General features: G+C 42.8%; 1 protein-coding gene across 1 annotated transcript; it reads right to left on the reverse strand.

Moving 5' to 3' along the window:
• Positions 1-434: 434 nt before the first annotated feature.
• OR6Q1 (olfactory receptor family 6 subfamily Q member 1) lies at positions 435-1,208 on the reverse strand (the record flags this gene model as incomplete). The annotated part of the gene is made up of 1 exon (XM_079930088.1): positions 435-1,208. The coding sequence occupies one exon, from the start codon at positions 1,206-1,208 to the stop codon at positions 435-437; it is 774 nt and encodes a 257-aa protein (XP_079786214.1).
• Positions 1,209-13,123: the final 11,915 nt, after the last annotated feature.

Genomic DNA, 13,123 nt, shown 5'->3' on the forward strand with positions numbered 1-13,123 from the left:
TGATGTACTCCTGAAAGTAACACAGCTTTGTAAATCAACTATACCCCAATACATTTTTTTTTAATAAAAATGAAAATAATTGGATAGCTAAAAAAGAAGGAAAGAAAGCGGAGAAGTGATGGCAAAGAGGAAGAGAAGCATGTGGTGGTAACTGGAGACAGGGAGCTTCCAGAAAAAAAAAGATGCAAGGAACCTGGATCCTTGAATGCCTGTTGAGTACATCCACCAACCTGGATCACTCACCTTGGACTCTTCAGGAAAGAGAAAGTATCCTTCATTCTTTAAGCTACATTATAGTTATAGCAGACTAGCGTTTTACTTGAACTAATACATAGTCCATAACTCCTGACTCCTAGGCCTCTGTTCCATTCCAGAGTCCTCACCACCCTCCTTCTAAAAAGCCAAGGCAAGGACACTGGATCCCCACCTCCCCCTCACTGACCTTTCCAAGACCTGAAGGAAAAGGCTCTGCCCAGAGCTCCCTTCACCTCTTTGTTTCGAAGACTGTAGATGAGAGGGTTGAGCATTGGAGTGACGATGGAGTAGAAGACAGAAACCACCTTGTTGAAGTTGATGGAAGGGGCCACTTTGGTCCGGACATACATGAAGAAGAGAGTGTCATAGAAGAGGCTCACCACAGTCAGGTGGGCTGCACAGGAGGAGAAGGCCTTCCGGCACTTGGCAGCCAAGCGGATATGCAGCAGCGTCCAGACAATGTTGCCATAGGACACAGCGATGACTGTGGAGGAGGTCAGGAGCACAGCCAGAGAGACCAGGAAGTCTGTGGTCTCCTTCAGGGTGACATCTGAGCAGGACAAGGCTAGCAGGGGTGAAGCATCATAGAAGAAGTGATCAATGACATTGGGACCACAAAATGTCAGTCGGGACATGAGGTAGATGGGCAAAATGGGGGTGAGGAAGCCAACCAGCCAACAAGCAGCTGACAGACGGATGCAGCTGCCCCAGGACACCAAGGCCCCATATCGGAGAGGCATACAAATGGCCACGTAGCGGTCATAGGCCACGGCGGCCAGTAGGAAACACTCCGTTGCCCCAAGGAAGGTAAAGATGAAGAACTGGGACAGACATCCGGCAGAGGAGATATTCTTGCCCCCGTGTCCCCCAATAAAACCAGCCAGCATCTTGGGCACTGTGACTGCAGTGTACCAGATTTCAAGGCAGGACAAGTGTGTCAGGAAGACATACATCGGTCTACGTAGCTGGTGGTCCAAACCCACAACCAGGATGGTCCAAACCCACAACCAGGATGATGGCCAAATTCTCCGCCAAGGTGAACACTATTTTCTTTCGGTGGTATGCCAGAGGCTGGCATACCACCGAAAGAAAATAAAACAAAACAAAACAAAAAATTAATAATAATTCCATCTTGTAAAACAGATAATAAAAACGGGGTCCAAAAAGATGAACTCTTATCTAATTTTAAGAGTAAGTGAACACACCATTGTAAAGCAATTATACTCCAATAAAGGTGTTAAAAAAAAAGAGAGTAAGAGAATATAATGTCCCCATTACTGTGGTCATTTTTAAATTCTTTGACACTCTTCCCATTAAAAAGTGGGGCCAATGGCCACTCCCCTTGAATCTGAGCTTTGTGGCTGCTTGACGACATAAGAAGACAGAAGTGGTGCTGTGCCGGTTTCCAGGCCTTAAGAAACTGATTCCTCTCCCTGCTTCTTGGAACCCAGCCACCATGGTGTGAGGAAGCCCAAGCAGCCTGCAGAAAGGCCCAGATGGAGAGGAATTAAGGTCCCTGGTCCTCAGCCCTGGCTGATCTCCCACTGACAGCCAGCACCAACATGCCAGCCAGGTGAATGAGTCATCTGAAGAATCGACCCTCCAGCCCTGGTCAAGCTGACCCCGCTGACACCAGTCTTCCCTGCTGGGCCTTCCCCAAATTGCAGATTTGTGAACTAAATAGCTGATTGTCATTTCTGTAAGCCACTAAGCTTTGGAGTGGTTTGTTAAACAGCAGTAGATAACTGAAACCATTACATACTTGTTTGGTAACCTTGGACAAATTATTGAATGTCTCTGACCCTTTGGAGGAAAACAAATCGTGTTTTGCCTCTGGTCACACAAATGCCTGAACTGGAATTTGAATCCAGGTTTGCCAAGGTCTAAAACCCTTGCTCTTTCCCCTAAAAATAATTCAACAGGTTCCCTCAGGTGTCAACATTTCATGATTTGCTGGCAGTGAAAGCACGTAGAGATACAAAATCAGAAATAAACAAGGTCAGAGTCTTCAGATTCCTGCAGGTATCTTCACCACACCTAAATCTAGGCTCCAACATCCCCATAGTGGGGGTCTATAAACACTGGTTTCCTGAACAAATAATTGCACTGCAGCCCCAGATGCTTCACGCTTCTGTTGGCTCCAGGAAATTTCAGAGCACAGTTCCTGCACGTTTCTCCCCTTTGCAATTTGGCTTATCGTGTAGCATCTTAGGAACAGTGCTCACCCTTTCCAGATACCCTTCCTCACTGCGCACAGATGCTGTAGAAACCTGCCTTACAGGTTTCACGGTAAAGCTTTCGGAAATGTTCATTCTTTTTCATAGTCATTAAAAGCACAAGATTTAGAGTCAAACAGATCTGAAATCAAGCCCTGGACCTGCAATTCACTAGCTTGGTTGCCTCATCCATTAGTTGTTAGTATTGTTGCTAAATCTTACCTGGCCTTCCAGCTGTGACTCAAGTTCGATAGTCTCATCTTCAGTAGGAAGACTTTTCCTTCCCTTATTCCTCCAAACTTGTATGCAGGTGAGACCAAAATATGCACAGGGCACCCGCTCTGTGCCAGGCGCCATAGCAGAGGTACCAGAGGGGCAACCTGGCACAGAGCAGGTGCCCGAGCATCTACCACAGGGCCTGGGACAGGTGTTACCTTATGATACTTTCAGTTCTCTGATCCATAACTTAGAGATAGGATGCCAGAACCTGAGGGGGTTTGTATCAAATCCAGATGTTACCTTGAAAGAACGGCTTTTATTACTCAACTGCTGGACGAGGGGTAAAGAAGTAGGATATTTTGAACACACACACACCGCAAAGACCGCCCCCCCCCCCCCCCCCCCCAGTGTGGAGCGCTGTTACGAGGCAGCCGGGCCAGGGGCTCGTTCCCAGCCTCTTGCCTCCAGCCCGGGATGCATCTCACTTGTGGGCTGGGATTTTTAAGAAGCAGGTGAGCTTTCCCACTATCTTCAGGCTCTCTCCCTCTCTAGTCACAGACTAAATTCAGAATATTTGGAGACTTCAGTGGACAGCAGAACCACACCATCAAAAGAGCCTAGATCCCTAAGGAAAACCAGTCATGCCTCCGAGATCAGGGGCCATCAAACCTCTTCTGTAAAGAGCCGGATAGTAAATGGGAGAGATGGGATTCAAACCCCAGCGCATCTGACCTAGATATCTGTGCTTCCCACACACACACACTGTGCCACTTCCCTCTGTTATTTCATGTCACCAAATGGCAAACCTGCAACCCTGGCTGCCAGCCCTGCCTGTGAGGTTCATTTCTCTGCAGCTCGGGGCCCCGCTGGACTGGAGAAGTCCCCCGGCGGGCTCTGGCGACCTGCAGGGGCACAGCGGCACTCCCAGGCCTGTTAACCACATTGGCTTCCTCTCCGAGATTAAGAGAACATTATCAACCAAGTGCCAAGTAGGAAGGCCACGGTGGGGTTGTGGGGAGAGGATAGGGTCATATGGGACAATCACTGAAGAGGAGAGGAAGCCACCCAGGAACCTGGCCTAGTTTCGTGTCCTCAAAGGATGGTGTTCCCTTGGCTAAGACTTTCCCTAACAAATGTGGAAAACAGTTTGAGGCCCATGCAGGGAAATTAAAATCGGGTTCCTGCAGCTATTTGCTGGTGCAGCTATGTGATAAGCCTGGTGGGAGAGGCTAGATTTCTCCCTGTTTCAGTTCTCTCTACCCAGCCTCTGGGAGACTTGTCCTCAAAGGTGAAAGGCATTGGAAAATGAACATGCTCAGACCCAGACAATGATTTCAGAACCCAACCACCAAACCAAGGTGAGCAGACGATGGTGGCGCGGGACCACAAGGCAGGCAGAAGGGGCTACAGGAGGCGTAGGAGCTGAAGCCCGGGGTCCTGCTCTCTGCCTCCTCTCTGCTCTTACTTCCTGCATCGCGACAGCAATAGTTACTCCCACTTTCAGGCACACAGACAACCCCCCGAGTTCACAGCACCATCTCTAAAATCACAGGAGCTGAGCTTGACCCTGGCTCCATCAGGTACCAGCTGTATTTTAGGAAATGTTCTTAATCTTGCTGAGTCTCTTTTTTTTTCATCTTCAAATGGAGGGCGTAATATATACATTTGCAGGGCTGGTCTAAAAATGGAAGGTCAAAGCATTAAGCGACAATTCAGGGCCTTTGCTCTTATTGTTCCTTCTGCCTTTCTGGGTGACTTCCTCCTGTACTTCCTTCAATTCTCCCTCACGTAGAGACCCTTTCTGACCACCTCTCTGAAAATACAACTCCCGTCACTCTCTGACCCCCTTCTCGCCTTGATTTTTTGGTCACAGCTTCATTGTCATCTGTTAGACATTTATTTGTTTGTCTATAACATCATACACACGCACACACATACACACACACACGTAAGCTCCTTGAAGATAGTGCCTTTGTTCATCACTGTGTTGCCAGTGCCAAAAAGAGTCACTGGATGAAGTCTGCATGCAATGAATATGTTGATATAATAAAAATAGTTGGATGTATGCTCTGAGCATTATGTTGACCCAGAATGCTATTTTCTTTCCACATCCAGTTATCTGTTTGAAAGAAACAGGAAGGAAAGGAAGGCCACCAATACTTACAGAAGAGCTGTCCAATTTGGATGTTGAAGTCCAAGCAACCCTCCTGCCAATCAGCTCCAAGACCGAAGGTGCCCGCAAGAATGATGCCTGTGTGCCTGGAGCAGCCCACGCTCACTGGCCTTGGGTGAGAAACAAGTTGAATTGATTTTTGCATATAATTCTTTTTCTTAGCTACTGAATTTAATTTTAAATTTCCTGAAAAACTGTATTATATCAGCTCTTCTCAAACTCTGCTCCACCAAGCCCTGTTTCCCCAGTTGCCAGGTGGCTGCAGAGGGGGAGAGAGGCACCTAGCATGTGGGGCTCCCACAAACCCTGCTTCAACCACTAGGAAGCGGCAGAGTCCAGATGAGAATACAGCCCAGTCTGACCCCAGAGCCCACCATCTTTCCACCATACCGCCTCCCCGGGGGTTGGCTTTCCTAAAACTAAACCTGATCAATTAACTGAGAGCTTCTCTCATTATTCCAGCAGCTTCAATACTCAGTACCATGACCTGTTCCTCAAAGCCACTCACAGACGGTCTCTTCATGAATGGAAAAATGGGAAGTGGAGGCATAGAAAAGAAATGGGAAGGGTCTCCAGTCATATGTGCAGCAGAGACCCCAGTCCCAAGGCAAGCCAGAGAGAGCCCACTATAGCAGAAAAGATCCGAGGTGGATCAAACTATCTATCTGAGCTCCTAATCTCTCAATAGGAATGATGCCTGCTCTTCCTGTCTCCCGGATATTATGTGAATCAGTGAATAGTAGATAGGAAGGCTCTGAAAACTTTAAAGGTACACTCCAGGAAGACCTTCTTTTTATCTTGCTTCCGTTACTGATGGTCTAGTGATTACTGCAGAATTTCAATAAAGGGAAAGCCTAGGGGATGGCAATCTCAGGGGGGCCCTGGGGATGGCCTTGAAGTTGCACTTGAATAACAAGAAAATTGATTTTGTTTATATTGTAGGTTTATTTTAAGTGTCTTGAGGGGGCAGACGGAGATGAAGGGGAACTAAAACCCCAAACGTCCCTTGATAGCCCTACTCTATGTGAGCTTAAGAAAATCAGTTGAATTCCGTGTGCCTCAGTTTCCTCACTTGAGAAATGGATTGATATTTAAAACCACAATGACTTGGTAAGAGAGTTTTTGAAAGAAAAAAAATGAGATAACATATTGGGAAAACTGAAGAGAGGATTGGGTTATACTGAGGTCAGGGTTCCTGACTAGATTTTGTATCTCTTTGGTTGATGATGCTTTTTTCCATTCACTACCTTCTGCACGCTCTTAGGATGTGTGCTTGTTAGTTCCCAGCGTTGGTATAAACGAGAAGCTAACTAACCCATAATCAGGTGTCAGAAATCTCTAGAAGAGCTACCCACCTGTCCCTGCTACTTCTCTGCTTTTTCTCTGGGTAAAACACAAAGGTCCCAAGCGCTCAGAACCTTGGGACTGGTGGCAAATGCAAGCTATTGGATCTCATTGTGTAACAGGGACCCCAAATTCAAGGATCACAGCTTCTCTGAACAAAAGGCAGAGGGCAGAGATCCACCATCAGCTGAACTGGAAAGGAAAGAAACAGGGGTTGTCACTGGCCATAAAACGACTCATATCCCACGTAGGTACCTCTAACACCCTAGGGGTGACCCATGGGATCAGGTCTCCACGGAGGGTTGATACAGTCAGTCAACACAGGAAAGAAGATAATAAATCATGGAAAACTCTGCCCCACGGGGTGTGCAAAAGCTACATGGGAATCCCAGTTGGTAGACTAGCTGGACAAACGCCGATGGAGGACGAGGGGCCAGCCAAGGAAGGTTCCATGCCAGCTAGATTCTTTGTCAAAGTTTCTGGCTCTAACTACTCTGGAATAGGGTGAAATGAAAATTCGAGAGCTCCAGATTTACCAAGGCTGCAACGAGGTCCTCCTCTACTAGGGTGAGTCGGATATCGCCCACCCACCTACCTGCCCTTTATCCCCAGGTGGGGAAAAGCTACAATGATAACAATGGATATAACTGAGTAGCCCGTTTGGTTCAGGCTATATGCAATTCAGATGGGAAATACCCAACCTCAGTCCACAAAGAGTGAGACTTCCTTGGTGGTCCAGTGGTTAAGGCTCCGTGCTCCCAACGCAGGCCTGGGTTCGATCCCTGGTCAGGGAACTAGATCCTGCATGCCGCAGCTAAGACCAGGCACAGCCAAATAAATAAATAAATATATATATTTTTTAAATCTGCAAGGAGTTCAGAGTCTCACAGAGGCTGTGACTAAGGGTCACTTTTATCCTGAATGTACCTATGCTCATTTGCCTTTCTTCCAAAGAACTTCCTCCAAAAAAAAAAGAACTTCCTCCAGAGGATTTGATGATTATCTACGGCTGAGAAATCTTTTTCTGCATAAAGGAAATATGGCATCATTTCACTATAAAGCAAAAGGAACATCAGGGGTGGTGAGTATCCACTCTGTTGGATCATAGGAGGCAGCTGAACCAAAATTAACAGGGCGCTGGAGATGACTATTTCTTTAACATACACGTGGGATCATTCCCCTTTATTTCACATGACTTGGGTCCAGCCTTAATGTTTCAGGTGCCAACTAATCAGTAAAGCTATCTTCCCAACTAATCAATAAAACTCCTTGATAACAGGGCCAAGTTCTATATTTTTACTGGATCTCACAAACCTAGCACAGTGTAGCTCAGTGTCAAACATCATAGACTTGGATTTGAATCCCACATAAGCCTCTAAATGGATGTGCTATGTTGGGGAAGTCAATCTCTCTGAGCCAGTTTCCTCATCTCTAAAGTTAGGAAAATAATGCTACCTGACAGGGATGTGGTTAGAGATGAATGAGGCAATAAAGTAAAAGGGTTCACTTATCTAACAGCGGACATGAGATGGTTACACATAAAACTTTGGGCTGCCAAAGGGAGGACGTTTAAGAGTATCATACCTGTATCTCTGCTCAATGGAAAAACCCCTTTTCAGCTCTGACCCAAGTTGACCCAATCTGACAGAGACTCCAAGAGTACAGAGTAAAACATCCTCTTCTGCACTGACATACAAGGCTGACCAAAAGAAGTTAGGAAGACCAGCATGCCAGCAGGCCGAGGGCATTCAGGAGGAAACAGCCTAGAGAACCAAGGAAACAGGCAAATGTCAAATTCTGCTCTCAAACCCAGGCCCCACCAGTTCCTGTCTTTCTCCTCCTCTCCTCTCACCTTTCAGAACACTTTATTTCACTTATGCCGGTAATACTCTGCCCTGACTATGTAAACCAACCCAGCTGTGCTGGTTTTCTTAAGTTCTATCACTCTATCTGTTGTCCCAGTTTTATACCACAAAAGTCCCAACTTGAGCAATTAAAGGCAGCATTCTCCTCTGTGAGGGTAATCAAAGAGGCTTTGAATTATCATATTCCTTTTCTTCTCCTCTTGCCTAAAGAATCAAATATCCCAGCTCAAAAACCGGGACACATAGAGGAGGGTCAGCAGAACCAACTCTCTGACAAAGAAAGAGGAACCCAGTCTAGAGTGAAAAGCTGAGGGCCTTCGCCATTCCTCTAAGAAGAAATTTGAAATCACTACTTGTAGTCATAATTGTTGTATATCATTATGATGAATTACGTGGCATTGTATATAGTTCTTACTTCACAATAGAGACTCAGTCTTCTCAAAATCATGTTTTTCGTCTTTAACAACATCCAGAAGCAAAGTCTGGCCTGGTATTTTTCCAGGTATTCTTTTTAATGCCTTTTTATCATGAAATAATTCAAATGTGTTCAAATGTACACTCAAGAAGGAACATAATACAATGATGACTTTATACCTGCTCCCCAGATTTATCAAATATTAACCTTTGGCAGTAGTTACAGACTGAATGTTTGTGTCTCTCCAAAATTCATGTTAAATCCTAACGCCCAATATGATGGTACTAGAAGGTGGGACCTTTGGGAGGTGATTTGGTCAGGAGGATGGAGCCCTAATGAATGGGATTAGTGCCCTTATAAAAGGGGCTCCAGAGAGCTCTCTTGCCCTCTTTCTGCCATTTGAGGATACAAAAAAAATTTGGCAGTCTGCAGCCTGTAAGATGTTCTTTACCAGAACCCAACTATGCTGTCTCCCTGATCTCAGACTTCCAGCCTCCAGAACTGTGAGAAATAAATTTCTGTTGTTTGTATGTCACCTAGTCAATAGTATTCTGTTATAGCAGCCTGAACTAAGACAGCAATATTAAATTAAGATCTTTTTTTTGTAAAAATACAATTGATAGATGATAGATAGATAGATAGATAGATAGATAGATAGATAGATAGATAGATTTAAAAAGCAGATACAGGGACTTCCCTGGTGGTCCAGTGGTTAAGAATCTGCCTGCCAATGCAGGGGACACGGGTTTGAGCCCTGGTCAGGGAAGATCCCACATGCCGTGGAGTAGCTAAGCCCATACACCACAACTACTGAACCTGCGCTCTAGAGCCCATGAGCCACAACTAGTGAGCCCACGTGCTACAACTACTGAAGCCTGCGCACCTAGAGCCCATGCTCCGCAACAAGAGAAGCCGCTGCAATGAGAAGTCTGCGCACCACAACAAAGAGTAGCCCCCACTCACCGCAACTACAGAAAGCCTACGCTCAGCAACAAAGACCCAATGCAGCCAAAATCAATCAATCAATCAATAAGAATCCACCTTCGAATGCAGGGATGTGGGTTCGAACCCTGGTCAGGGAACTAATACCCACATGCAGCGGGGCAACTAAGCCCACACGCCGCAACTACTGAGCCCTCACGCCTCAACTAGAGAGCCCATGTGCCACAACTACAGAGCCCACACACTCTGGACCCCATGGGCCACAACTAGAGAGAAGTCTGTGTACCACAATGAAGAGCCTGCATGCCACAACTAAGACCCGATGCAGCCAAAAAATAAAATAAAATAAATAAATAAATAAAATGCAGATACAGTTGAGGCCCTCTGTTTATCCATTTTCAATCCCATCACTCTCACTCCCTCCTTAGAATTAACCAATATCATAAATTCAGCATTATCCTGCTCATGCATAATTTATACCATTTGTTATCCATAAATATTATATTAGTTTGTTTTGCATTTCTTTAAAATGTATATAGATGGCATCAAACTCCATAGATCACTTTGTAATTTGCTTTTTTCATAGAATGTGTTTTTTCATTTTTTATGTTATATTTACATCTCTAGTTTTATTCATCTTAATTTCTATGTATATTCTGTTTTACTAAAAAAGCATAATTTACTCTTCATTCTCTTGCTGGTGGGCATTTGTTTCCGATTTTTTGCTCTTCCTAACAATAAACATTCTTGTGTACATCCTGTGCACATCAAAAGGCTGTCTGAGGGAGTCGTTCTCAAAGTGTGGTCTCACCAGCAGCAGCAGCACCTGAGAACATGTTAGATGCAAATCCTCAGTCTCTTCCCCAGACGCACTGGATTAGAAACTCTGGAAGTGGGGCCCAGTGATGGGTGCTTTAACAAGCCCACCAGGTTATTCTGAGACAAGCTGAAGTTTGAGAGGTGCTGCTCTAGGGTGTATACCTAAATGAGCACCTCCCACTTCACTGAATAATGCCAAATTGCTCTCTAATGGGATTGCCCCAGCTCTATTCCCACCAGCGGTGTTTGAGACTTACTTAACAATATTTCTAATACAAAGCCAACACTGGGTGATACAGCTTCTTACAGTTTTGACCAACAGAGGGTTAGACATCACATCAAATGCTTATTGACAACATGTTTTTCCTCTCCTGTGCATTGCATTCCTTCATTTTTCTGTGGAGTAGTTTAATAATTTGTAGAAATTCTGTGTATTTTCTAAACATCCATACTTTGTTATACAGTCAGTATTTTCCCAGCGTTTTAACTTTGTGCAGCATCTTTAAGTTTTACGTAGTAAAATATACTTATCTTCCCCTGTACAGTTTGTGCTATTGTACCTTGACTAAAATGTATTCTAAAAATGTCTAGGTTTTGCTTTCTACACTGAGGTCTTTAACACAACTGGATTTAATCTTTGTCATGCTGCAAAGCAGAGATCTAATTTTTTTCTCATGTTGATAACATCCTTCCTCATTAATTGGTAATATCACTTCTGTCATATATTCAGAGGGATAGTCAAAATATTTAACAACCTCGTGGGTGACAACCAAGGGTTTTTTCTTAATATTACTTATTTATGTATCTTCCCTTTTTTTTTTATGAGTCTTGCTAGCGATTTACCTATCACATTATATTCCTTTTTTCTTTTTTCAAAGAACAAGCTTTTGGTTTTGTGTCCCCTCTAATTTTCTATTTCATTAATTTCTTCTCTTGTATTTATTATTTCCCTTCTTCTACCTTCATAAGTTACTTCATTGCTCTTTATTTTTTGGTTGAATACAACACATTTATTTTCATTTTTATCATTTATAATAAATGCAATTAAGCTACATATTTCCCTCTAGACACCACTTTAGCTATATCCAACAATTTTTTATGTTAGTAATTTATTATTGCTCAGCTATAAATATTTTTTTATTATGGCATTTATTTTATCTTTACTCAGAGTTATTCAGAGTCGCATTCTTAAGTTTCCCAATAAGTGGAAAAAAAGAAAGTAGGGGTGTGTTAAACTACTTTTTATCATTCAAATTATTTCTAATTTAATTATGTGTTCAGATATTGTGGTCATTATGATATCAATTATTTAAAAGTTTTTGAGATTTCCTTTTTGGCTTCATGGTCAAATTTTACAAAGATTCTATCTATACTTGAAAAAAATACATGTGCACTTGTTGTGTGCAAAGTTTTTAGATACATATGCATGCATTTTAGATCACACTTGCTAATTTTGTTATTCAAAGCTGCTATATCATTTCTAATCTTTGTCTGCTTGCTTTATGAGTTGTGTCAATCCCCTACTGTTGTTTTCTGACTTTCTCCTTAGAATTTTTCAATGTTTGCTTTATTTATTATGTTACATTATATGAAATTTTATTAGGGATATAAAAGTTCATAATTGTTTTTGTTTTGTTTTTGTTTTTGTTTTTTGTGGTACGTGGGCCTCTCACTGTCGTGGCCTCTCCCATTGCGGAGTGCAGGCTCCAGACGCGCAGGCTCAGCAGCCATGGCTCACAGGCCCAGCCGCTCTGTGGCATGTGGGATCTTCCCGGACTGGGGCACGAACCCGTGTCCCCTGCATTGGCAGGCAGACTCTCAACCACTGCGCCACCAGGGAACCACCATAATTGTTTTATCTTCCTGGTGTGTGGTTACATTTATTATTTTGTGTTTTCTCTCTTTATCCCTATGAATGTTTTTTGCCTTTAGATCTATTTTGTCTTATGTTAATTTTGCTACACTAACTTCTTTGTTAGTATTTATGTTACACATCTTTTTCCACTTTTTTATTTGCAGGCTGTGTGTGGGGGGTGTGTGTGTGTATCACTCTTCTCTTGTAGGAAGCATAGAGTTGCATTTTGTTTTTATCTATTTGATTGCTTCTGTCTTTTAATAGATGAATTTAACCCATTTCCATTTTTTGTAATTTGGTAGTTTAGACAACTATATTATCTTATTTTGTGTTTTCTATTACCATTCTTTGCTTCTTTTTCTTCTTCACTATCTTCTTTCATTTGATAATGTTTATTCTCTTCTGATTTGGAAGATATCAATATGTCTTATTTTAATGACTACTCTGAATTTTGTAACTACACTCTTAACTATAAATGTTCTGATAAAGCCTACAATTATTTAATTACTCCCAATGTCAATAAATCCTTAATGTACTTTAAGTATCTCCTGCTTTGGCTATCTCCCTCACCTTGTTATTACTCTTTTATGAAACAAAAAAATAATCTTAGACACTAATCATTAATTAAAATTTTCAACACATTTCATCAATCTCTGTGATCTCTAGAACAACTTATTTGATTTAGGGGTGGGTGGGAAGAAGAGCTATTTAGAGGATACTAGCTTCTTGCAATCCACATTTCCTTCTGTTCCCACTTTTCTATTTCTGAAGCAAAGTTTAATAGTCTTTTAGTAAGGATCTGTGTTTAGTAACGTATTTAGTATTTGTATGTCTAAAAATGTTTTTTTTAACCCTCCTTCTTGAATAAAATTTAGCTGGTTGTAAAATTCTCGATTGACAGTTTTTTCCTTCAGCACTTTAAAGTTATTATTCCATTATCTTCCAACATCTATTATTAACAATAAGAAGTTTGCTGTCAGTCTGTCATTCTTCTATATATATAAAATCCTTCTTGATGTT

This window comes from Stenella coeruleoalba, assembly GCF_951394435.1.
Source record: "Stenella coeruleoalba genome assembly, chromosome: 8".
Lineage (NCBI taxonomy): Eukaryota > Metazoa > Chordata > Mammalia > Artiodactyla > Delphinidae > Stenella > Stenella coeruleoalba.